At 36.2% G+C, this 27,451-nt stretch overlaps 1 protein-coding gene across 2 annotated transcripts; it reads right to left on the minus strand.

Annotated features, from left to right (window-relative positions):
- On the minus strand, positions 1 to 27,451 carry PCGF6 (polycomb group ring finger 6). 2 transcript variants are annotated; one of them, XM_032609066.1, is made up of 10 exons: positions 27,028 to 27,451; positions 26,196 to 26,295; positions 26,008 to 26,104; positions 25,154 to 25,209; positions 24,994 to 25,053; positions 23,932 to 24,040; positions 19,285 to 19,312; positions 10,385 to 10,483; positions 4,666 to 4,752; positions 1 to 1,235 (listed from the first exon to the last, which is right to left on the minus strand). In XM_032609066.1, exons 1-10 carry the CDS (start codon positions 27,388 to 27,390, stop codon positions 1,179 to 1,181), a joined length of 1,056 nt encoding a protein of 351 aa, XP_032464957.1. In that variant the 5' UTR covers positions 27,391 to 27,451; the 3' UTR covers positions 1 to 1,178. The 2 variants fall into 2 exon arrangements, with proteins under 2 accessions (XP_032464957.1, XP_032464959.1); XM_032609068.1 differs by lacking the exon at positions 4,666 to 4,752 and having other exon boundaries at positions 27,028 to 27,443.

A 27,451-nucleotide genomic window follows, 5' to 3' on the forward strand; every position in this document is an offset into this window, starting at 1 on the left:
ATAGGTTAAAATAAATTTTTATTAAAAAAATTGTATTAAATGTTAGAAGAGATTTATACGCAATTCACAAATGCTGTATAAAACATTGCCAATCTTTCTCCAGTTGTAATTGTTTTTATGCAGACTTGGAAAGTTTGCAGTGAAATAAGATCTACAAAATATTTCTTTTAGAAAGCATCACAATGATAATTTTAGGCAAAATAGTCTTTAAAACTGAAATATTTGCATGCAAGTGAGTGAGCTCTCAAACACCCGTATTCTTTATCCCAGTGACAAAGTAATGCGAAAATGAACATTAAACTGACTTACTGAGGAAACAATGAACAAGTATTCTGTAAACTTCTCAAATTCACTCAAATTTTTAAATTACTTTCAAAAGCAGTGCCATTACAAGGTACTGACAATCACATTACGTACTCAAAATGAATGTTAATCAAACTAACATTCAAAAAATAAAAATACTGTTGCAAAGAGGCACCCCTTGTTGTAAGGTATGTTAAAGGAGTGTTTATTACACTGAAGGCTTATGGTACGGGCCGTAAACCCTACAGGAGACAGTCTCTTCACACAGAAAAATTATAATCCATCCCTTTTAGAAGTGAATAATATCTCTTTAGTAGTGTTGCTGGTTGAAAAAAAAAAAAGTTACAAGATCGAAATAAGATGGCAACATACAAAAAGTGGCCCATAGTTTTGGTCTTTGTCTAAGAGGTACATTCTGTAATTTAACAAAGACTGGCTTTAAATCTTCAGTTCAAAAGCACACTTCTTTTCCGAAAGGGTGACTGACGCCATTTCAGAGAGCAGAATCCTAACCACCACCTTGAAAGGGGTATGGCTCAATGAAGACAAAAACAAAAACAGTAACTGATTTACCTCAAAGATTAGGAAACAAAATCAATGTCAAAGTATTTGAAATCATAAAAATCCATTGCTTTAAAAATTTCCCCCTGAGCTGTGGATGCTTTTTTATACATAGTCTCTAGTAAAACAGATGCATTCTATAATACCAAGTTGTAATTATAAATCCTATGATTCTTGGTGCTGAAAATAGATAAGTTATGTCTCAAACAGCACAAAGTGATAACAATTACACATTCCGTGGAATTCTTTGGTGAGATGCAATCCTGCAGAAGTCTCCTTATTTTGTTTCCCTCCTCACAATACCCTTAGAATCTTCAAGTAATTTTCAAAGGAGAAACCACAAGTCCATAATGAAGGACCAGCAGACCATCCTGAAAAGAAAAAAAGTGTTCGGCAGTTATTTAAAAATCAGTTATGTAAATGATCAAGTCAAAGGTAGTTTATTTTTCATAACCCAACATGAATGTGAAATTCTTTGATTTAAAGAGAATAAAGAGTCCAAGATAAATAAACTTGCTTGTTCACTCACTTCATTACTAAACACTCCCTGTTAATGTGCCTTTTTAATGACTCTCAGAAGAAAATTCTGAAACTACCAGGTATCCACAGTTAGTCACAGTTGTTTATGGCAAAACATTTCTTCAAAAAGAACTAAAAGATACACATTTCATTCTGCACAGATTACTTAATATATCACCCAAGCAGTGGACTTCTCTAAAAAAGACTCAATTATCATAAAATATCATGGATCTGCTAAGAAAATAAAACATTTATTTCTTACATAAATGCAGCTTACAACTAAAACAAGTGAGAAAATTTTGGAACTCTTACCCGTTTAATGTATCATACATTTTACTTCCTCCTTGAAGTCTGTTCAATACAATCTACCCTTTCTTTGATATCCAGAGTCATCATTATGAACAGTAACTACACTGTGCTGTAACACAGTGATGTCCTCTGGGGTCGTGGGAAACTTAACCTGACAGTAAATGACTCCAGATACCTTGTTTCTGAGTCTTTTTATGTCTCCTCTCTTGATATCAGGTCTTAATTTTTTGTGCTGTCACCAAGGCTGCTTAAAAGTGTGCTTTTTTTTTTTTTTTTTTTTAAAGTGTGCTTTTTAAGGTGTTATTTCTAATCTACTATGAACTGGAAAACTAGCTTAAAAGGAAGGCTCACTGGGGAAGTATGCCATGGGCAATGGGCCTACTTTGAGCAACATATAGAGGGAGTGGTGGCATGCACTCCTTGCATTTCCGACCCTTCGCTAGCTATCGCTCTCTTTCTTCTTTATTAAGCTTTTTCGTGGTTCCACTTCCTCATTTCTCATTCACTATTCAACTCACTGCAATCTGGCTTCTGTTACTGGCAACTTCGGAGAAAACTCACCAGAATTCTAGAAAGGGGCTCACCAATTCAAATGCCCACAAAGGCCAGAAAAGTTACATAAATGAATACGTGAATCACGTATGTAGTCAAATAGGGTATGTTGAGACCAGTGGTAAACCAGAGAGCAGATGCTTAGCTAAAGGAATTTTAAACTCAAAAATTAGAATAAGCCAAATAAAGTATAGTCCCATACCATGTTTGGCCCATGGACCATCAGACCTGTTCTAGACTAACTAGTCTAATCAAAGTAAATGAATTTGTATTCTAACACTCACAGAAGGATCCTATTAACATTTTTACATGAATACAAATTACATTTTACATAATGTCAATTTTTTTGCATATAGTTATATTTCACAATTACAAGCTGTTTCAAAATCTCAAAACTTCAATACATGTATAAAATCGCATTTTATGAAATGAGATAATTCCTTATAATTCAAATTGAACTCTATGTCTATTATATTTATATTCCATATAAATATACAGAAATATATAAATATTATTTATATTTTATAGTTAGATGTCTCCATTCATGGTCTTCTTAAACTATCCAACCAGAGTGAATCTTCTAAAAGGTAAGTCAGCTTATGTCTCTTTTGTCCTTGGCACAAATCTCTCCAATCAGTAGTTTCCCACTTCACTCAATTAAAATCCAAAGTTCATACTACAGCCTATAAAGTCCTGCATGGTTTTATTCCAACTGCTCAGATCTCAGCTCCTACCATTCTCTCCCTCACTTGCTACCTCCTAGCTTTCCCACTGCAGAGATATGTTATTCATTTAGCTAAGAGGTCCTGAGATTACATGAAACATTATTATCAATGAGGACTTTAATTAATTATATTTCAGGTTATTTAAGTTCTGGGACTTGCTCATCTCTGAATCTCCCCATGTCTAGAATAGTGCTCCGTAAATACTTTTTGAATTGAAGTCATATTTTCTACCCACTCCACTGACTTTGAAATTTTACTCCTAGGTTCTTACATTTCTAATCAAGCTTAACTTTTAAAAAGACAATCGGGACTTCCCTGGTAGCACAGCGGTTAAGAATCCGCCTGCCAATGCAGGGGATGCGGGTTTGAGCCCTGGTCAGGGAAGATCCCACATGCTGCGGAGCAACTGAGCCCGTGTGCCACAACTACTGAGCCTGCGCTCTAGAGCCCATGAGCCACAACTACTGAAGCTTGAGCGCCTAGAGCCCATGCTCCACAAAAAGAGAAGCCAGCGCATGGTAATGAAGAGTAGCCCCCGCTCACCGCAACTAGAGAAACAGCAACAAAGACCCAATGCAGCCAAAAATAAATAAATAAATTTATTTTTTTTTAAAAAGACAATCATTTTCTAAGATTTCTGAAGTTTGACCTTATAAAAATTTTAAGAAATGTTTTGTTTATATCTCTAAGTATGCTTTACTTATCCAAGAAACAATTTTGCTTTTGTATTTTATGAAGAATCTTTTGAATTATTTGTTACCAAAATGTAGACAATTGGTATGGTGCTATATTTCTAAAAACATGTAAGAATAATCAAATAATCACCCAAATAAGTATTCAGCTACCCTTTTGTTAAGATTCTAAGCTTTAAGCTCAAAATTTTTAATAGGTGAACCTTGATTCTACCACTAACTAGCCAAGTGACCTTGGGCAAGTTACTTAATCTCTCCACACCAGTTTCCTCATCTATATGATCCACCAACGGATTTTAGAATTAGAGGGTAAAGTTCCAGGAGAAACTGGATCTTTCTCTTCATTAAAATTGTAAGTCTTATCTTGTTTTCATGTATCCTGATCAGATTTCACATTATATTCCCACTCACATTATAGGCTAATTAAAACATCATAACGGTTACCACAGCTTCTTACCAAATGAGCAACGAATGGTATGTGAATCTCTATAGCCTAATGAGTCTCTACAAATTTTTCTTAAAGAAATGTCCCACAATGTCGGGGTGGGGGTAAAAAAAAAAAAAAAAAAAAAAAAAAAGAAATGTCCTTGCAGATACATTTGCCCGTAGTCTTCAAAGCTCTACTGCAATACCAGACAGAGAAAGAAGAAAAAAAGGCCTCTAGAATCAAACTGCCTGGGGTTTGAGCCCTGGCTCACTCACTCACTCACTGTGGGTAAGTTACATGTCCTCTCTGTACCTTGGTTTCCTTATCTTTAAAACTGGGAAAAAAAGAATATCTCATAAAACTATGAGGAATAAGAGAGCTAATCGATACAAATCATTTAGAAGAATGCCTGACACACAGTAAGCATTCAATAAACATTAGCTTTCTTATTTACAGTCCAGATGATTTCAAGAATATTATAGAATATTTATTAAAACTTTATTGATAACATGGAACATCTTTCTTTCATTAAATAACTTGTCCATTAGGCGTAAATATGGTAAAGTCCAAGACCTACCTGCATTGCTGCATCACCTATTGCACGTCGAATTTCCCTTAGAGTCTGATAGCGCTCTAACAAGTGATCACCACAGATGATATCTACCTACAGGCAAATAAGAGTGCAAGTTTGCTTTCCTGCTTCAGAAAACCATATGACAAAATGAGGAAGATCAACATAATTATTTTTAGACTAGTCTTTGCTATTTTAGACTGATTAAACACTCTCAAGAAAGATTTTAGAAACTTTTAACAAATAAAGTAAAATGGAAGGAGCATTAGAGGACATAGCAGGACAGACAGCAGGCATTCAAAATGACTTCCTTGAATCTCTGAGAACAAGTTAAATCATACTTGATATGTTCAGCCCAAGAAGGCACAGAAAAGTCTATTATTTTAAAAAGTTTCATGACACAATGATTAATAGGGCTTATAATGCTTAAAAAGGCAATCTTTAGTTATTTGAATAATTTTCTTAATGAGGAATATCTCATTTTCCAACAGTGGAAAGTCTACTACTGACATAAAGTACACAATAAGGGAACTGTTTTACAGATGGAACAATCTTAACAAGGTCTTTTCAGCCCTTTTAGTAAGGTCAAAGCTCTAAGATAAATCTACTTTTATATAGAATGCTCTAGAAAGAACGATATGGTTGTACAGTTATATACTATATTGTAATATGATTCCAGTATACTCACTTGCTAGAAATAGAAATGCAAATCCTTATATTCTCTTTCACTGAGTACTCCTTTCCCATTGCCTTAAAATGGGAACAGGTCCTCAACATCTTATTAATAACATATCACTTAACAGGCTCCCCCTCCTAATGTCCCTATTTAGCTTACGGCATGAAATTTCTCCTTGCTCCAAACCAAAATACTAGCTCTAACTCCTATTTCTCCTTTTCCTTTCTTCTCACGTGCAGTTACCAAGTCCTGCTGCTTCCTTCTTCACCATGCCTTTTAAGTTCATATCATTCTTTCAACTGCTGCTCTTAGGCTTAAACCACTGAAACCGTCTCCTAACCAGATTTCCGACCTTCAAATTCTGTTTACTCTAAAAATCCTGTGCACTGCCAACATGTTAGTTTCCCTAAAACCTTCAGCATGGTTGGGTAAGAATAGTAAAAGCAGTTGCATTTAACTGAGCGGCCTCTATGCACAGCATTTGTTACACTATATATTTGACATATGTTATCTCATCTCATTTTCACATTCCCGTGAGCTAGGTATTGTAATTCCCATTTTACAGATAGGACGCTAAGAAGTAAAGACATTAAACTTTCCTAAGGTCACAAGGCTAGTAAGTAGCAAAGTTCAGATCGGAACCCAGGTCTGTCCCCAGGTCTATCTTTCTCCAAAGATAAGTGCATGTGAGGGGTTGGCAAACTTTCTACAAAGAGCTAGATAATAAACATTTTAGGCTTGTGGGACTCAGGATCACTGTCACATGTGTTCAATTCTGTCACTGTAGCATGAAAGCAGCCATAGTATGGCTGTTCCAATACAACATAATTCATAAAAAGATGGCAGGTTAGATTTGGTCCATAGGTCAGTTAGTCAAGCCCTGTGGTATCTCACAATGAATAACCTCCGATTAGTAACAACTTTTGTTTTATGCTTACCAGTTTTAAAGTTGGCAAAGCAATACTTGTTTGCAAAAGGACTTGAAAGCAATAATAGCAGATCTCGTGCACTAATAGCAGATCTTGTGCACAGAACTTAGGTCCATGAAAAATTAAAGAACTTGGAAACTAACATTATGTTTTTATTAAGTATCCAACTATCCAGAGACCACTCTTAGTGGGCTTCACCACATGGTATACATTTGTGATTTGGTTACTACAATTTTCTTTTCAACTTAATCTTAACCCCCAGAGATTAGCCATTTACTAACAGTTTGATGCATATGCTCCTAAATGCAATGTGTGCATGTGGGGATTTTGGTTTTGTTTTTCTAGAAATGGGATCATGTCACATATTTTGTTCTACATATTTTTAAAACACACACAGACACATGCAAACAACAAAAACTTAATATACTATGGAATCTTTTGGAATGCATAGTTAGCTCTCTGTGTTTAATAGCTGCATAGTGTTCCATTTTATGAATATATCATAAACTATATATCCATCCTCCTGATAAACATTTAAACTACTTCTCATTTTACATGCTGATTTTTAAGTTACTGGACTGTAAATACTTCATAAATTAGTTCATTCAAACAGAATCACATCTCTGAGGGTGCCACAAACATGACCCACATATTTGATAATTTGCTAGAAGGACTCACAGGACTCAGCATGATCACAGCTATGAGTAATTACAGCAACACAGCAAGGATACACAGTCAGATCATCAGTAAGGTAAAAAGATGTAGGTAGAGTCTGGAGAAATCCACGCACAGGCTTCCTATGCTCTTCCCTCCCAGTCCAAGAGGAGATAACACCCACATACTCTTTTCTCTAGCAGTGGAAATGTAGTCAATCTGTGCAGTGTTTCTGCCCAGGGAAGCCCATTTGAGGCTCAGAGTTTAGGGTTTTTATTGAGGGATGGTCATGTTGGCATTCTCTGCCTAGCAACTACCAAATTCCAGACTCCCAGAAGCAAAGCAGTTATTCATCACAGACCCATTGTTTGTACAATCTAGGTACAGGGAAGCACCCTTAATAGTTAGGTAACTTTTCATATTAGCACAGGGAACTTTTTACAAGCCAACTTCCTAGATGCTAGGCAAGGGCCAACCTTGTAAGCCAGCCCTTCTAAAGGCAGCAGCCTCAGGACTGCTTTGTTAACTCTTTTCTGCATAATCTTCCTACCCTTTGGAGTATTAAGTCTTAGTTAGGAAGAATAACTACGGTATTTCTGAATCTCAGAGCAGAAATTGTAATGTGAAGATGGTCTTAAGGGAAGAAAAACCCTTATCTTTTTAAAAGCAAGATCACACTAAAGCTTTCAAGACAGGATTTTTCACTGATTGAGCCAGTGCCACACTCATTCCTCTTTGTTCATACATACTTTTCTTTGATAGAAAGTTCTTTTTTTCTTTGTCTGTCTGGCAAAAAAAAAAAAAAAAAAAAAATCCATTCTTCAAATCCTTTCTTTGACCTCTCCAGAGTTAAATCATTCACTCTGTGCTCTTGTGGCACTCATCATAACCTATTGTCATTCAGTTGTTTACTTTTGTATCTTTCCCACACAACTGAGTCACCTGGTGGCATTTTCTGTCTCATCTTTGTACTGGAGGCCAAGCACATAGATGCTCAATTTAGTACCAATAGATAGTAAATGAATGGTAGGGATACACCATATGACATGTTAGGGTCTCTGAAAAATGATTTGGAAACAATTCAATGATAGGGTTAAGGTCATATACTAAATAAATAATGAAAAAAGGAACCTGGGCTTCCCTGGTGGCACAGCAGTTAAGAATCCGCCTGCCAATGCAGGGGACACGGGTTCAAGCCTTCCTCCGGGAAGATCCCACAAGCCACAGAGCAACCAAGCTCGTGCGCCACAACTACTGAGCCTGCGCCCTAGAGCCCGTGAGCCTCAACTACTGAGGCCCGCACGCCTAGAGCCTGTGCTCTGCAACGAGAAGCCACCGCAATGAGAAAGCCAGTGCACTGCAACAAAGAGCAGCCCCTGCTCGCCTCAACTAGAGAAAGCCCGCGCAGCAACGAAGAACCAACTCAGCCAAATAAATAAATTTATTAAAAAAAAAAAAAAGAACCTATCTTTTAAGACGGAATTAATTATGGTAGGATTAACAACAAAATCTACTACCACATCTTTTATATAGAGAATATTTAGTGATCAATGTGGTAATCATTTCAAAAAAGCAAAATAAGGTCTGAAGGTCAAATAATGTACAAAGGAACACAAGAGTTATTAAAAAACAAGATACAATAAGACAGCAATAAATTCAAAACACCACTAAATCAACCATGGTGATCCAGAGGCACTGGGCTCTCTTATGTGAAAGAAATCTACTCAGATAATTATTGATTTCTGATTTGAATTAACTTAAATCTCTTAAGAACACGTCTACATTTTTTTTATCTTTCAGAACTGTCTTCCTTTTTTATTTTTATCTGCCACAAATAAATAATACTTTTAAAGGTATTTTATCATTTAACAGTCCCCTAGTAATCATTCATTCCTGCTAGTAAATAACCATTTACGAAGGTCACATACCTGTAAACAAAGAATACATTTTCTATTTGGGACTAAATGGTTTTAAGGAAGGTCAGCACAGAAGGTTCAAGTGACTGGGTTGACCAAGAATTTTATTTTGTTTAATGGTTAACTAGCTCAATGTTTTGTTCATATTAGAAGTAACTCTTGTTTACTGTCTCTTGGATTTAGAAGGCTTAAACAATTTTAGTCACAAATGGGTCTGCATATTTGATAATTCTCTGTTCCACTATTTTAACATTTTGGTGAAATAGTAATTTATGAATGTTACCAGCTATATAGTACCTGAATTAGAAAAAAAAATATTTACCTAAAGAGCGAAGAGCTGAGAGACAAAATTAAAGACTGAAACAAATTTTACATCATTTTATTTCAAAATGTTAAAAGCCTTGAATTCTGTGATAGGAGGAAAAAATAAACCCAAATTTTTACACAATAAAACCAATTTAGAGCTTTGGCAACCAAATTTCTTAAAACACCAGTGTGAAACTTATAAATGGCTCTGATCAATATCTAGCCACAGAGGAAGTAATCCACATCCTAAAGAAAGCCCTCTTGGGTGCCACTTCTTATTCTATATAATCAGGTGCAAGTCTTCTGATTTCTGCTTTTAGAAATAATAGACTATTATGGGATTACTCACAATTCTTTGTTCAGGAGTCCCTAAACAGCTATCTATTTCTAACCAAAAGGCTAAGAATAACCTTAAGTATGCTTTGGCTACAAGGTGATAGATAAGTCATTTCCAATTTTCAGTTGCCATGAGATACAGCTAGCATTATGTCAAAGTCAGTAAAAGAAATCACATTTAATTGAACTTAATATATATTTAGTACCGGCAGATATTGATACTAAAAACATTAGCAAAATTTCAGATCTACAGCAAATAGACATTTTAGATAAAAATTATTCTATAAAATTTTACACATGATGGAGAATAACAAAAACCCCTTTTAAATTTGACTAATGAAAAAGCAGAGCTACATAAACGTGCATTTTCACTGGCCCACATTATTAAACTATGAGTTTACTTACACTTTATATGCAACAATACATGAGGTTTGAGATTTCCATCTTACAACAAGAAAGTATTATATAGCTATAATGAGAGCTCTTTTTCAATCCTTAGGAAACTAACAGAGTCTATATTAGACAGCTGTTTCACTTTTCTAGGTGTCTTGAGCTAAACATTGATAAATCCAAGGATGTCCTCTGAAGAGAAGTGAATGGATGGAAAAGTAAACTTTTGCTCTACTATCAAAAAGAAAAGAGCTGGAGCTGAAGCTCTAGAAGCTCTTTAATCGTTCTCACACCCTCAGCTTTTCTCTGACACCCATAGATGGTCACCAATGGCAGCAAGTCAAATGTGATTAAATTTGGGGGTGGGGATCACTGTGTACCAATATTCAATTAACATTTACAATATCTACAATGTCATAAAACAAAAGCCACTGCATGAAATCCTAGAGACGGTTCTTTCTTCAATATGTTAAAGGTAATCTCACAACTTCCTGTCTTTTTACACACATATACTCTACCTGACAAGCTGGATCAAGACCCATTTTTCTTCTGAGGAATTTTTCTACATGTCCAATAGTTGCTTCTCCTGAAACTCGGACAAACTTCTTTTCCAATGGCTACAAAAGTAAACAAACAAACCAATTTCAGATTAAATATACATAAAATGTATAAACCTTAAAGTACATTTTATAGCAAAGATAATTCAATAGATTTATGAAAGAAAAATTACTATGAAATTTGAGTTAATTTATCTATCAAACAAGAAAAAAAAGAATTCCTGCTTAGCTTCACCTCTCCAAAAAGTATGTGAACAATTTTTTTTAATAGAATGGCTTACTGATTTGTTTTACTTCCTCATCAAGAATAAAACTTAGAGTAAAATTTATTGACAGCAAATATCCAAGATTCAATGTCTCAAACAACCTGGTTTCTTCAACAAAAAAACTTCAGGGAAAAAAAAAAAACCAACCAAGGCTGAGGAGGAACCACTAGACTAAAAAAGATACAAGGCCTATAAATAAGGGATATATCAACCAATTACAATATATGGATCTTATTTGGATCCTGATTTTTAAAAATCTTTAAAACAATTTTCATAAGACAATCTAGGAAATTTAAATAGCATGTGGATATTTAAGGAATTACTGTAAATTTTAAAAATGATAGTATTGGGACTACCCTGGTGGTCCAGTGGGTAAGACTCCATGTTCTCAATGCAGGGTGCCCAGGTTCAGTCCCTGGTCAGGGAACTGGATCCCATATGCATGCTGCAACTAAGAGTTCTCACGCCACAACTAAGGAGCCCATGTGCTGCAACTAAGACCCGGTGCAACCAAATAAATAAATAAATATTAAAAAAAAAAAGATCCTGCATGCCACAACAAAGATCCCACATGCTGCAACTAAGACCCAGTGCAGCCAAAATAAATAAATATTTAAAAAGCTGCTTTACACATTCAGACACAAGTTATAAAAATAAATAAAAATTATAGTTCATTATTATGTTTTTATAAAACATCCTTATCTTTTAGAAACAAACAATTATTTACTGATAAAATGATAGTTTGGGATTTGCTTCAAGATTATATAAGAGAAGTGTTAAAGGTATTGATGAATTGAGATTGGCCATGATTTTATAATTATTGAAGTTAAGTGATGTGTACATGGGCATTCATTTTACTATTCTGTCTACCTTTGTATGAGTTTGAAATTTTCTTTTAAAAGTGGAAAATAAAAAGATTATCGGGGCTTCCCTGGTGGCGCAGTGGTTGAGAGTCCGCCTGCCGATGCAGGGGACACGGGTTCGTGCCCCGGTCCGGGAAGATCCCACATGCCGCGGAGCGGCTGGGCCCGTGAGCCATGGCCGCTGAGCCTGTGTGTCCGGAGCCTGTGCTCCGCAACGGGAGAGGCCACAGCAGTGAGAGGCCCACGTACCGCAAAAAAAGAAAAAAAAAAAGATTAACATCTAGATGTATATGGCTGGAATCTGATCCAACAGTCTAAGGTGATAGGTAGAGAGACCATAGGGTTTTAAAGTAGAAACTAATGCTTACCTAGCCACTCTCTCTCTGAGGCAATTTTAAGGATACTACTATTAATAAAAATGAAAAGCTGGGGTAATAAGAACTAAAAGGGTACCTTTTAGGAAAATGTGAACAATGTTTTTCTAGCACTAGCAGAGAGGGAGCCCAGAATTGCTACCAAGAGGACCCAGGCAGGTTAGGCACACATTTCTTCCATGTAACAGCACTCAGCTCTCTTATCTGTAATTTGGTTTCTTAAGAACTTTCCTAACAATAGATCTAACCCTTACTACCACAGTGCAGCAGATAGCATGTTAAGTGCAGATATTCCAGAGACTGCCTGGGTTTAAACACTGGTTCTGCCACTTTCTAGCTGCAAGTCTTTGGACAAGTTGCTAAACGCTTCTGTGTCTCCATTTCCCCATTTGTATTGTTAACACAGAGATACTAATAGCACCTACCTCATAGAATTATCATAAGGAAAGTGTGTTAATATACGTAAATAACTATTAATAATTCCTGGCACATAGTAAGTACTTAGTTATTACTAGTGTATTGATTTATTCTGTTCTTTATGTAAAGGAATCTAATTAGAGGACCTAGTTGTCATCATGGATACTGATATAATCTAGACAAAAATGGCAAAGGTTCGTGTTCTTTAAACGCAGGTTTAAGAATCATCTTGAAAATCTAAGGCAGTCTTTCTCACTAAGGAGCAGATACAGCAGTGCTCCAGGTGAAGTCTTGATGAAGGTACCGCATTGTAGGTGGCACTGCCTGATTAGCATGAGAATCCCATCATGTGCCTTGAGAAGCTATTCTGGGTAATCTAGCTAGATGCCTGCCTGGCAACCGGTGCATTTCTGAAGGTTAATTTCTGGGGCTTACCATCTCAATAGTAGGCTTCAGGTATACCAACAGAGGACAATTCAATATTCATCATTTCTAGTTCTTGGTGAGCACTTCACCCCCAAGTGTTTATCCAACTTAGCTAAAGTTATCAATACTGTACTTTTTAGACCACCCAGAACAGAATTATGAGATCTGCCAGTAACTGAAAGAAAAACATTGGCCTTGGCTTTCAAAGTTGGCTTCTCACGTGGTTAACCTTAGTCTTCATACCCCAGGCTCACAAGTTAACAGAATTTTTTTCCGATATAATTCAGATCCAGCTTTTTTAACAATTTGCTTTTTTTGTTTTTTGCCTTTTTTTTTCTTAAGCTACAAAGCAGGTTCTCACCTAAATGATCAACTCATTTTTTTTTCCCTGCTGCATCTAATAGCCTCCTACCATCTGCATATAAACAGGAAAGAAAAATTCCACAGAAGAATTTTACTTCTTTGAAAGTAAGCACAGCAATCTTCCCTACCATCTATAACACAGGTCAATTTGAGAAGAAAGTTGAAACAATAAGGTAGAATCTATAGGGAGATTTAAGAGACATTCAGTTATTTTCTGACTATAGAAAATGCATACCACTAAAAATATTGGGTCGGCCAAAAAGTTTGGTCGTGTTTTTCCAAGTGAACTTTTTGGCCAACCCAGTATCTTTTAAAAAGATGGTATCAACTCATTTTACCTTGAAAAAATTCCTACCTCTGTCAACTGAAAATAGTTACCAACCCAGTCACAAGGTAAATCCCTAGCAACCAGTTGGTGAATTTGAAATACCACCAAAAGACACCTTGGAGAAATGACAGATTCTGTGTCTGGGGCAAGAGATGTACGAGTTGAGCATGGAACATCTTGTCATATGAGATAGCAAGGAAGCTATTATAGACCATGATTATCTATGATAAGACAATTTGAACATCAATAAAGATAATAATTAAAAGGGGTTTAAACCACAAATATATTTAAATGCATGAGTTCATATTAAAGTAAAAACAAAATCAAAAATACCTAATTGATTAGGACTGGAGCATGCTAATGAACCAACATTATTTTGAACCTTGTAATTTATTCTTTCTTTCCTATATGAATGGTACCACTGGCTAATCAAATAGAAGTTCCTCATTATTGAAGTATTTTAATAAAAGGAGGCAGAATGACAGCATCATTTTCCAAACCCTATTAAGTTAATGGGCTGAGACACTGAGTACCAATTGTTGCTAACAACACAAAGACACAAACAACCAGACATTAATGTGCCTCCAGATGGACAAAAACACCACCGACTATGAAGTATTCTTGGTCCCCTCAAATCAAACCTGTCTGATTAACACTCAGACTTAACTACTAGTTTATGGGAAAGACAGAGGACAGAAGAACACATTAAATCACAGCACAGAGATGCAACATCAAAACCCCATCTGTAGGAAACTATAGCACAAATGACCCAGCTTTGTCAACAATGAATTGCAAGAAAAAAGAAACAGAAAACTTACAGATTTAAAAACCTATCAACCAATCACAATGTGTGAACATTATTTGGATCCTGATTTACGACGATGTTAAAAAAACAAAACACCCACTACGGCTGAGATAAAAACTTGTACACTGACTAGATATTTGGTAAGAAACTTATTTTCTTTTTATTCACCACCTTCAACCTTTTGAAAAACCACAAACTTACAAAGAAGTTACACTAGTAAATGAAGATCCAGATAGCCTTCACCTACTTTACAAATGATTAACATTGCTATATTTGCTTCACCTCTTCCAATGTATGTAATATGTGTGTATATACGTGTACATTTATTATTTAAGTTACTTGCAGACATTGAGATATTTAACCCCTACATATACCAGCAGTTATCATCTCAGAATAAAGGGGCTCTCCTCTATAACTACAATATAATTATCAGGAAATTTATAACATTAATACAATGCAATTATCTAAATGGGTCCAAATTCAAATTTCTCCAGTTGTCCTAATAATGTCCTTTACAAGTTGTTCTTATTTCAATCCAGAATCTAATGAAGGATTACACACTGCATTTTGTTGTCATGTTTCTGTAATTTCCTTTAATCTAGAATAGGTCTGTCTCTTTATTTTTATCTTTCTCAACACTGACATTTTGTAACTTTTTTTTTGGTATGCTACGTGGTCATTAAAAAAAGAGACTCATCTTTTAAGAGTACTGAAACACTTTACAGATGAAATGGCAAAATGCCAGGGATTTCTTTCGGAATAATATTAGAAAGAAGGGACTTCCCTGGTGGCACAGTGGTTAAGAACCCACCTGCCAATGCAGGGGACACGGGTTCGAGCCCTGGTCTAGGAAGATCCCACATGCCGCACAGCAACTAAGCCTGTGCGCCACAACTACTGAGCCTGCGCTCTAGAGCTCACGTGCCACAACTGCTAAGCCTGTGAGCCACAACTACTGAAGCCCGCGCCCCTAGAGCCCGTGCTCCACAACAAGAGAAGCCACTGCAATGAGAAGCCCCCGCTCGCCGCAACCAGAGAAAGCCCGTGCACAGCAACAAAGACCCAACACAGCCAAAAATGAAAATTAAAAATAAATAAATTAAAAAAAAAAAAAGAAAAGAATCCGCCTGTCAATGCAGGGGACACGGGTTCGACCCCTGGTCTGAGAAGGTCCCACATGCCAGGAAGCAAATAAGCCCATGCACCACAACTACTGAGTCTGCACTCTAGAGCCGGTGAGCCCCAACTACTGAAGTCCATGCACCAAGAGCCCGTGCTCTGCAACAAGAGAAGCAAACGCAATGAGAAGCATGTGCACCAACGAAGAGTGGCCCCCACTCGCTACAACCAGAGAGAAAGCCCACATGCAGCAAAGAAGATCCATCACAGCCAAAAATAAATAAATAAAAATAAATTTAAAAAAAAAAAAGAAAGAAAGAAGGGAAGTGTGGGAATTCCCTGGTGGCCTAGTAGTTAGGATTTGGCGCTTTCACTGCTGTGGCCCGGGTTCAGTCCCTGGTGGGGAAGTGAGATCCCACAAGCCTGTGGATGGAGGTATAAAAGAAATTAAATTGGTCATTAGTTAATTGGCAAAGCTGTGTGATGGATGCATGGAGGTTCTATTCTGTCTACTCTTCAGTGTATTTAAACATTTTCATAATTAAAAGTGAAAGAAAAAATTTTCTGAACTATATGACTGCTTGGTGAAACACTTTTAAATTATATGTAACAAACAGACTTTATGATTTTCATGCCATAAGTGTACATGGTCAATAGTTTAACTAGGCATCAACCTAGTCAGACATATTTATTTGAACAATAAATAAAAGACAAGGTATAAAAACAGCTTTTTAAGTAGTAGAGAATGCTGAGCTATAATATCAAAAGCTAGAACTCCCTTATAAATACAGAATTAAAAGAAAAATGTTAAGATTGCCAATGTGTTAGCTAAGAAAATATTTTAAAATGACTGTTTTAGCAAAATAAAAATAGTCAAAATATGCAGAAATACGATCATTTGTTTCTAAAACAATATATTCATTACCTCTTATAGACATAAGCCTGCAAACTAACATCAGTATCATTAGTTAACACTGAAAACTTAGTGCCTCAAAACTATAAGAACAGTGTAATAAACTTCTATAAACCTAGCTTTATCAACCCACAGCTAATCTTGTTTTAAGTATACCCCATCCATTTCCTACCCCAACTGCTTACTGGCCCCCATTCCCCAGTTTTGTTTTGAAGCAAACCCCAGACACATCATTTCATTTGTAAATACTTCAGTATGTATCTCTAAAAAATAAGAACTCTTTTTAAAAACATAATACCACTATCATACTTTAAAATTCCTTGATATCAGAAAATAGACAGTAAATGTATAAATTTCACCATCTCAATTTTCTTACCTAGTAGAAAATAATTTTATTATTTTTAGGGTTGTTATTACAGAGAAAATAAACATAAAACAAAGATTTCACACACAAAATGTAATAACCAGTGATGGACTCAAGCTAAAATTCTAATTTATGCATATATTATTTTTATCAGATATATTTTTGTACTCTCAAATGTATACACTAAATATACTACAAATAATGCTTCTATTCGAAGTTTCTATTGGATCTTGGCTTGTTTTTTAAAATTTAACGGCTTTATTGAGATATAATTCACATACCATTAAATTCACCATTTTAAAGTATACAATTCAATGGTTTTTAGTACATCTATAAAGTTGTGAAACTATCACCATTATCTAATTTCAGAACATTTTCATCACCCAAAAAGAAACTCTTACCAATTAGTAATTACTCCCAATTTCCCCTCTCCCCCAAGCCTCTGGCAACCACTAATCTACTTCCTTTCTCTATGCTTTTGCCTATATTGGACACTTCATATAAATGGCATCATATAACATGGTCTTTGGGTGCCTGGATTCTTTCACTTAACATGTCTTCAAGGTTCATCCAGGTTGTAGCATGTATCAATATTTCATTCCTTTTTATTGCCAAATACTATTCCATCGTATGGATATATCATATTTGGTGTACCCATTCATCAGTTGATGGATATTTGGGTTACTTAAAATCTGGGGCTATCATCTCATAAATTTTTTAGTTTATTTTCAAATCCAATCCAAATAAACGCCATACACTGATGTCCCTTGAGTCTCTTTTAATCAGTATGTTCTATCTACATGTTCCCTCTTTACGTCTTTCCCTTTTATTTGCTGGAGAAACAGAACTGTTTGTCCTGCAGTTTTCCACTGTCTAGATTTGGCTTATTATATATTCTTAATAAGTTCTTTAATATTATTAAAGATAATAATTTAATATTATTAAAATTATATTCTTAATAATATTCTTTAATAAGTTCCTGTGTCCCCTGGATTTCCTGTAAATTAGTAATCTAGGGGTATGATCAGCTTCACATTTCTTTTGGCAAGAACACTTCATAGGTGGTAGTGTCATATTTTTTTGATGTATGAGGATCAGAACTACATAAATATTCTAAGCGCATATGTGCTTTCGCGGAAGCAATAGGCTAATATTTTAATTTAATTTTTAGTTCTTTCTTCACGACATTCTTACACTCTGTTGGCTCGTCTGGCTACTACAGGTCACTGGACAGGTGTCTTCAGTGAACTCTAGGAGCATATGACTCTACACTTGTCCCATATAGAAACTTATATGCTACTTTCCCACCCAGTACACTATGAAAGGACTTCCTAAAGTTAATCACCATAAGTTTGGTTATCTTACAACTTAGAAGAGGTAAAAAGTTACCAAACCTAACACTGCATTCCCTCCATCACAATGATCTCTGGGAAAAACCTATAATATACTTCATCCAGAAAAGTACTCATTTATTCCTATGCTTCAATTCAATTCCTATGCCTCCTAAGCCATTATAGTCACAAAACAAAACACTATGCCCAACCAGGTATAATTCACCCATATTTTATTTTATTTTATTTTTTATTAGGTGTTTTATTTTAATTTATTTTCATTTATTTATTTATTTTTTAACTTATTTATGTATTTATTTTTTTGGTTGCACTGGGTCTTCATTGCTGTGCACGGGCTTCCTGTAGTTGCGGCTAGAGGGGGCTACTCTTGGTTGCGGTGCTCAGGCTTCTCATTGTGGTGGCTTCTCTTGTTGCAGAGCATGGGCTCTAGGCGCGTGGGCTTCAGTAGTTGTGGCTCACGGGCTCTAGAATGCAGGCTCAGTAGTTGTGGCACATGGGCTTAGTTGCTCCACGGCATGTGGGATCTTCCCAGACCAGGGCTCGAACCCGTGTCCCCTGCATTGGCAGGCGGATTCTTAACCACTGCGTCACCAGGGAAGCCCCACCCATATTTTAGTATAGACTTTGACAAAGTCACTGAAAATCTAACCAGATCAAAGTCAACTATTTCCTTATATATTTATAATCCCAAGTAACTATAGGCCTGATTTACCCCTTTTAAAAAAGTCACCTTTTCCTGGATGATTCATACTATAGGAGCAACACTGTGTACAATGGCACCTGTGATGCTGAAGCCTTTAAGACAACTCTGAACTTAAGTATGTTACAAAAGAGTTCATTCTTACCTTTAAAGTTTCAGTAAATGATTGAAGTAACAAGTTGGGGCAGGCTAACTTCAACCAAAGATGTTACATGCAAATGAAATTTTAAGCTCATATTTAACTCTAAATGCCAAATATGCAAAAAATGCTTTGAAACATTTTTTTAATCACCGAATTAACACAGCATTTGGTTTCAGTTTTAAAAATTACTCACTTATTTTTCCTTAGACCACTGTTCTGAATTAATAACAAATCCCTACTTAATAACTCTTTTCTCATAAACCTATTATAAGAGAGCATTACTGAATGTACTTCATATTTCAACAAGTTTTATTTACAGAACAAATTTTATAGACTGTAACTGAAGACAGTCTCCGTATGATTGCTAATCTTAAATTTGTGTGCTACAGGGTCCTCTTGTAAAGTAAATGAAAAATAAAAGTAAAATACCTTAAAATGTCCCGTGCCTTCATTAGCACTGAAAAACGAAAGCAAAATTAATCAATTTTGAACTATATGTTTAATTATATAACACAGAAAAATAACATAAATACACATATTTGAGGAACATCAACTTAATTTTAAAACACGGTCACCTACCCCTTTATGAAATAAACAAATGTAGTTAATTGTCATATCTGCCACCTAGTGGTAAGGCAAAGGCAGTTTTATACAGTATTTTACATTGCTTTGTATATTTACTTCCAGGAGTTAAAAGTATACTCTTAATATTTATATTTCCCCCACATGTAGCATTCTAACATTTTCTAGCTTAAAGTAAAACTTCTTTTTTTCTGTCAGAATTAATGTGTTTTTTTCTTGATAGCAATGTTTACAAGATAGAGTCCTTACAAGAAAGCTGCTACATTTCCTGTTGTTTTACTTGTAACATAATCACCTGGGCATGATTTACTCAGTTTGCTTTTCCTCTAAAAGTACAAAGAGATTTCTTGATTAAATCAATTACTTTTATATCATGAGGAGACAAGGAACAAACTTTTTTTGACCAACTACTATACACCAGGCATTATATTAGGTCTTCATATATTATGCATGTTTTTCATTCAGTTCTCACAGTAACCCTTTAAGTCAGGCATTAGAATCACCATTCTACGGATAAGGAAAATTAAGCTCAGAGAGGCTGAATAACTTGCTTAAGGTCACACAGCTAGTAAGTAATAAAGCTGGGTTTCAAACGCGGGTGTACATATAAAAGCCCACATTCTTTGGTTTTTTCGGCCATGCTGCACTGGGTCTTAGTTCCCCTGACCAGAGACTGAACCTGGGCCAGGGCAGTGAAAGCGTTGAGTCCTAACCACTGGACCGCCAGGGAATTCCCAAAGCTCACATTCTTTCTTCCCTATCATGTTGTGAAGAATAGGCAAGATCACAATTGCATCATCTAGAGTATTCTTATAATACAAATATAGAGAAATATATTAATATACAATATAGATAGTATAAATACCTATAGAATATATTATACTGACAAACATAAAACATAATTTATGTATACACATTATATATAGATGTAAATCTAAGGTTATAATATCTTAAGAGCTACAAAATAAAATATCCTCGGGAATTCCCTGGTGGTCCAGTGGTTAGGACTCCGTGCTTTCACTGCCAAGGACGCAAGTCGATCCCTGGTTGGGGAACTAAGATCCTGCAAGCTGCACAGCCAAAATAAATAAATAAATAAAATATCTTTTTCATTATAAGAATTATCTCTATAGAATCCATGATATATGGGCATCTGGCTTCTGCTTGAATATCTAAAGAGATAGCTTCTTGACTTACAAGTTGGTTCATTCCATTTGTGGGCAACTTTGTTAGATATTGCTTGCTTGCACTGAATCAAATATGTTTCTCCCTGTAACTTATACCTATTGGTCCTAGTTTTGCCTTTTGGTACTCTTGTGAATTAGAGTCAATCTTTCTGCTACTACACATGACATAGTTTTCACACCTTTTACTATTCTGATTACACCTCAACTTACTAACATCTCTCTTAAAATGTAATGCCTAGAGCTGAACATAAGACCCCAGTTGGATAACATAGCATACAGTGGGATAGCACCTCCCTGGTTTACTAAACACCACTGAGTTTAAGATTGCATTAAATTTTTGCCATATCTTCTCTCATACACTTATTTCATGTGAGTCCATTTTCTTTACTAGGCAGATATTGTACACATTACAGCACCACAGACTACTTTAACCTTTATTTCTGAATGACCCTGCATTATTTCAATATTCATATACTGATAATAGTTTAGACATGTTAGAAATACCATATGTTGATTCTTTTAACAATCCTGTGAGTTGGTATTATAATCCCCAATTTAGAAATATGGAAACTGATGATCAGAGAAGTTAAGCTACATCCTAGGGGTTACATATCTTCAGTTACACTCTTCAAAGTCTATGCTCTTTCTATATACACTATACTGCCTAAGGTTTTATAATCTTCTACTTTACACATAGAAACTGAAGAACAAAAAGGAGAAGTACTGTACAAGACTATCTTAAGATCACAAAACATGCATACCAAATTTAGGGGGGCGGGGAATCTCATATTCATTCCAGTGGTTGAAAAATCACTTCCACGGCTGAACCTACCTCAGGATTTCTGCTAATCCAATTCAAGCAGGGTCACCAGCTGGACCAAATTTGCCCTTGTACTTGCATCAGGTTAAAACTCACCTGCCATTCGTCCTGCCATGAAAGAGCTTCCTATGGGTTACCCTCAGTAGCCTGACTTCAGTGGTAACACCAAGCTTTTCAATGTAGTAAACATGTGGGGATTTAACTCTGAGGACTGGCGACTTCTTCAAAAGGACTCTTTGCCACATTGGAAGCTTTCTTCCCCATAACCATTTGAAAACAGATAAAAGACTATTTTATGACGCAGACAGACTACTCATCATAATCTTCAACATATAAGGTTCAATTCTCTTGTTTTACAGATAGGGAAGCTGAAGTTCTGAGAAGTTAAAAATACAGTTTCCACGAGGGCAAGAGCCATGGCTGACTTATTCCAATTACATTCCCAGCAGCTAGCAGAGTGCTGTGTTGGTACACAGCAGGACCTTAATAAACATCTTATGAATAAACAGACAGCAATTACCTCAATTTTACAAAGCTATATAACAAAGGAGCTAGGACTTAAATAGAGATCTTCTTATTCCAAGTGAGGGCTCTTTTTTTCTACAGCAGGGAATGTGTTAACAATGTAACAACTCCAGTAAGTGGTAATGACTGCTTTGACCAGAGTACTCAAGTCTCACTCATTAGGAAAGCCTGCCATGATTAAGTATTGATTTCTCCTTTGGACAGACAGAGATAATGTAGCACACTTGTCACATATTTGCCATCTTTGCGTTACTGCCACTTTTCAAAAAAGGTATAAAAAAACTGTCAGTTCCAACTGTGCGTTAGTGTAAAAGGTTACATTTCCCGAAAATATTTTTTTAGAAATATAAATTCCTTTCAATTTTCAAATTTTAATTAACTAGACTTACTAAAAATCAAGTTACATGGTAAAAAGTCAAATACAATGAAAAGTAAGACTTTTTCCAATTCTATACTCATACACTCCAGTGCCCTTTTCTAGAAGCAACTGCTATCAACATTTTCTTATATGTCCTTTCAGGAATGGTCTGTGCCTGTGGGGAAAAAATATATATATATGTATATATGCCCACCATCTGCTTTTAAAAAAAAAACGTAAAGAGCACATGCTATATATTCTCTTCCGCATCTTGCTTTTTTCACTTGAGAAAGTGAATTTTGGCAATTGTTCCATATTAGCACATACGTTACTAGCACATGTTCATTGCTATATACCATTATTTTACCAGTTCCCTTTTGGACATTTAGGTTGGAACACATTCTTTAATAACAGAAATTGCTGGTTTAAAGTCTGGTATTACATGATTTCTTCTCATTCTTCTAAAGAGATCTTTATTTCATTATCATCAACCACTACTACGTGGGGTCTGTGGAGGCGTAAGAAAGGTTTCTCGCCTCTCAGGGATGCTTAATATCAGTTGAGAACACAGGATGACTACATAAAGAGATAAATACAACATAGTACAAGCTAGATACTAAATAAATAATACAGGCAACCTAGAGTTATAAGGAGGAAGTGACTGAGAAGTCAAATAGTCATCAGTGACATAAAATGGAAGATCTAGATCTTCCAAGAAAGGCATTTTAGTTTATCCTGCAAACTATGGAATTATTTTGAAAACTACAGTTTGATACAGGCCAACTCTATGATGACAGTCGGCCTAACAATATTGCAGGATAATGGAGTACACCATATGCTACAGTGTTTGAAAGAAGCAATTTTTATTAAGGGAGATATCCAACTACTTTGGAAAATAATTTGGCAAAACCAAGTAAAGCTGAAGACGAACATATCCCAAGACACAGCAAATCTACACTCTTAGAAAAATATCTCATATATATATATATGGAGATACGTAAAAAATGCTTAAAGCAACAGTGTTTATAATAGGAAAAAAATTGGAAACAAAGTGTTCCACAGTACAAGAAAAGATAAATTATGGTATATTTATTTTAAGGGAATACCAGGCAATGGTGAAAATGACTGAACTAGTTATACATTTTAGCATGGATGAATCATACAATGCTAAGTGAGAAAAGCAAGTGAGAAAACATGGTATGATACCATTTAAAGTTTTTAAGTGGCCAAAAACAATTCTACATATTGTTTAGAAATAGATACACATGTGGCAAACACATAAAAAAATGCATGGGAATGATAATCATTACTTTTAGGAGAGTAGTTATTAACCTCTAAGGGAAGGGGGGAATGAACAGGAAGAGGTAGCCAAGTGCCTTCTGCCATATTAGCATGGTTTAATTCAAAAGCCAGATGATGGAGATACAAGTGGTTATTTTACTATTCTTTAGTACCTTTTTCTAAGTCTTAAATATTTCAGAATTATTTTTTAAAAGGATATCAGAAAAGCTCGATATGACCTTAGTTCAGGATGATTTTGTAACTGTTGGGACTTAAAAAATTCTTTATTTTAATGTTTAGAGGTAGAGGTTTAGGGTACTCACCCAATAAACTCTAGTAATAAAGACATGTCAAGTTCAGGTGGAATACGAAACACTGATTCTAAGACTTTCTTAGATCTTCCTTTGCTCGAAGGGACTGGCTGTGGAACAGCTATTTGATAGCCAAACAAAAAAGTTGAGTTAGAATATAAATATCATAAACTGAGATCTTTGGAAAATAATTACAGAAATTTAACTATGTTGACTATTTAAAAGATCATAAAGCACTCACTCTCCCTTTTTAAAATAATATCAGTTAATCTGTCAAAGCCAGTGAAATTAGTGACAAGCCTGGGGAGCACTCCACAATGGAAGGCAGATATGTATGGCTGGTTTATCAGGGCCACAGAGAGAGCTCAGCATAACAGCAACAATAGCTGTAGGTAGCCCTTAATAAGCACTACTATGTGCCAGGGCTCAGGGCTCATGCTTAGCACTTTACATGCACCATCTCATTTAGCCCTTATTATAATTGCATGCCATAGGTACTAATGCTTTTTTCTTTTAAATTTTATTGGAGTATAGTTGATTTACAATTTTGTGTACTTTAACTGTAAAGAAAATGAGATTACAGTTTAATGAGATTAGGCAATTTGCCTAAAGTCACCCACGTAGTAAGTGGAAGAATGAAGATTTACACCCAATCTAACTTCCACACTGTGACGTTACCATCATCATAAAAACTAATATTTGAGCAGTTACTATGTTCCAGGCACTGTTTTAAGTGCTTTGTATTATTCAATGTATCCTTACAACAATTTATAGTGTTATGATTATCCCTGCTTTATAGAAGAGGAAACTGAGACATTGAAGTAATTTGCCAAAGTCATACACCTAGTAAGGTGGCAGAGCTAGGATCACACTCAATATAGCTCCAGAGCCTGTACTCTTTAATCCTTATAAATAATTAAATTGGATTACAGTAAATCATGACCTTCAAAATCTTTCTCTCTCTTTGATCATAAAATAACCAGCTATCACCAAAAAGAACCTCAAAGGGAGTAAATTTTATTAAGTTAGTACTCTTTAATCTATAAATACATTATGGTATACACCCAAACTTACCAGGTTTAGGTACTTCTAGACCTCTTTCTTTATAGAAATCATGCATTTGCTTTTTTTCTCCTAAAAAATGATAAAACACAGACTAAATTACACTTAAAATGTAACTAGCAGAGTCAGAAGAGATTCTGGGATTCACAACTATGTAATAAAATAAACTTACTTTCCTCTAGATTGATCACTAATTTGTACACTATGTCTTGTAACTGTCGGTCCAACCTAATAAAAGGAAAGGATGGAGAATACCTCAGAATTCAGAAAAATGCATTTGGTACAGAGTGAATGATGTTCTTTGTAAGTAACTGTTTTCTCTTAGGGGTGACTATCTCCTTTCTCAGAGCTGAGTTACTTTTAGGTAGCACTCATGGTTCTCATCTGAGAGAACCTCAAGTAATTGTATGTGGTCATAATTACAAGTAATTATAGACTCTTGAACTATTTGCTAAATTGTTCCATGTGAACTGGTCTTATTCCCTTAATAAGAATGTGAGCTTGAGGGCAGAGACTGTATTTTGAAATTCTGTGTATCATCTGCAAAACACTCTTCTATGAAGGTAGTAAAAACATAATAGTATTTGCTAAACAAATGAAAGCAGGTCACCTTTAGCATTTTTCTTCCCTTAGGAAGCTGAGCATGAACTGAAAATTTAATAAGCCACAATGACCTATGACAGACAGGCTTTTCTAAAGAGGCCAGTTATTTCAGGTATTAGTTTTAAAAATAGCATTCTAGATACACAGAAAAGGATAAGCCTAAACTAGACTCATCAACTTAACTGATGAAATTAAAATCTTCAAGAAAAGAGATCTGTGCCTTTTTTTTTTTTTTTAAAGTTCCCAGTGGATATTACAGTGCCTGGTACACAGTAAGTGCTCTATATGTATTTCTTTAAAGAATATGTATTTCCCTTTCTCGTCATTTTGAGATAGGTCAAGAATTTATTACCAACTACACAATTTCAAGCTTTCAGAAAAAGTATACCTAAAATATAAATTTTACTTATATATTCTTCTTACCTTATGTTGTAAAGAGGTTGTGTCTGATGTACTACTATGTTGCATTTTGGACACCTGTTGCTATAGTAAAAGTGTCTTACAATGCAGCTTTTACAAACTGTTGGAAAAAAATGTTGAAATTAGGATACTTTCAAGACATTTCAAAAAATCAACATATTATTTGGAAATATGATGAACTATATGCTTACATGTATGAAGACATTCTGTAATGGTAGTTGCATCTATTAAGTAACCTTTGCAAATGGAACACAAGATGTATGGGGTCAGCTCAGAGAGATTTATCAGGCGCTGCAAATGCAATGGAAATAGCTTTAAAATACAAGTCCTTGCCTTTTCAAATTCTTAAGCGATAATCCCCCAATTTTATTATCAACAATGTGTAGCTTACTTTGCAGCATGGAAACATGTTACCTTACCTCCAACCCTTCAAACACTCTCATCAAAGTTACAATAACACAATATAAACCAATGTTCCGAAAAGATCTCATTCTTTTGGAGATACTGTACATTGCCAGATGAGGGGCATCTTACTATATGAATTATCGCGAAATGGACAAACTTTCCAGATACTGGTGTTTAATATTAATTCTGAGTAACTAGGTATATTGTCTAACTTTATGAAGTATGCGCTGCCCCATTAAAAAAAAAAATCTCCCAATTAGAGACTGACTAGGTGGGGAAGGGTTTCCCATCCTCACAACACCCTGTAGAAATGGACTGTTTCCCTGGCCCACTGTAAGCTCCTGGAGGGCAGCAGGCCGGTACCCTTGGCGCCTACATCCCTGGCACGCAGTAGCTTCAATAATGAGTGAGTCGGACCCAGAGAGCTTAAGGGACTGCAGAAACGTTACAATATGAGTCGGCAGGGAACCGGGCCGGGACAGAAGGCCGGTCCGCGCCACAAGCAGGCAGCGCAAGGAGAGGTGAGGGTCCGTTCAAGTGCCAAAGGCTTCAGCGGCGAGCGGGGAACCCGGCCCTAACTGAGGAGGCCCGGCGTGGTCAAACAGGGGCCATCAATACCTCCTCCTCGTCCTCGGAGTCGGGCCGGCCCCCCTCCAGCCTCAGCGAGAAGTGGCTCATCTCTTCTTCCTCTTCCTCCTCTTCTTCCTCCTCCAGGTCCTCATCCTCTTCCAACTCCTCGTCCTCGTCCTCGAAGCGGCCCCTCAAGCGGCCCAGGCTGCGCTCCGGCTCCAGCTCAGGGGGCCGGGAGCCCGAGCAGCCGGGAGCCCCCGCCTCGGACAGTGGCGGCTGGCCCTCCTCACCCGCTGCGGGCGCCGGGGTAAGGGCAGGAGGGGAGACGGGAGGCGGGGGCGGCATGGCTGCGGCTCCCTCAGCCTTGGCAGAGCCCGCGGTGCCTGCCGTTATCACAGGGACCCCCTCCATGCCAGGGGTAGAGACCAGGCGAGGCGAGACCGAGGCCAGGTGGCTGGATAGCGCGGGAGTT

Source organism: Phocoena sinus, chromosome 16, assembly GCF_008692025.1.
Source record: "Phocoena sinus isolate mPhoSin1 chromosome 16, mPhoSin1.pri, whole genome shotgun sequence".
Taxonomy (NCBI): Eukaryota; Metazoa; Chordata; class Mammalia; order Artiodactyla; family Phocoenidae; genus Phocoena; species Phocoena sinus.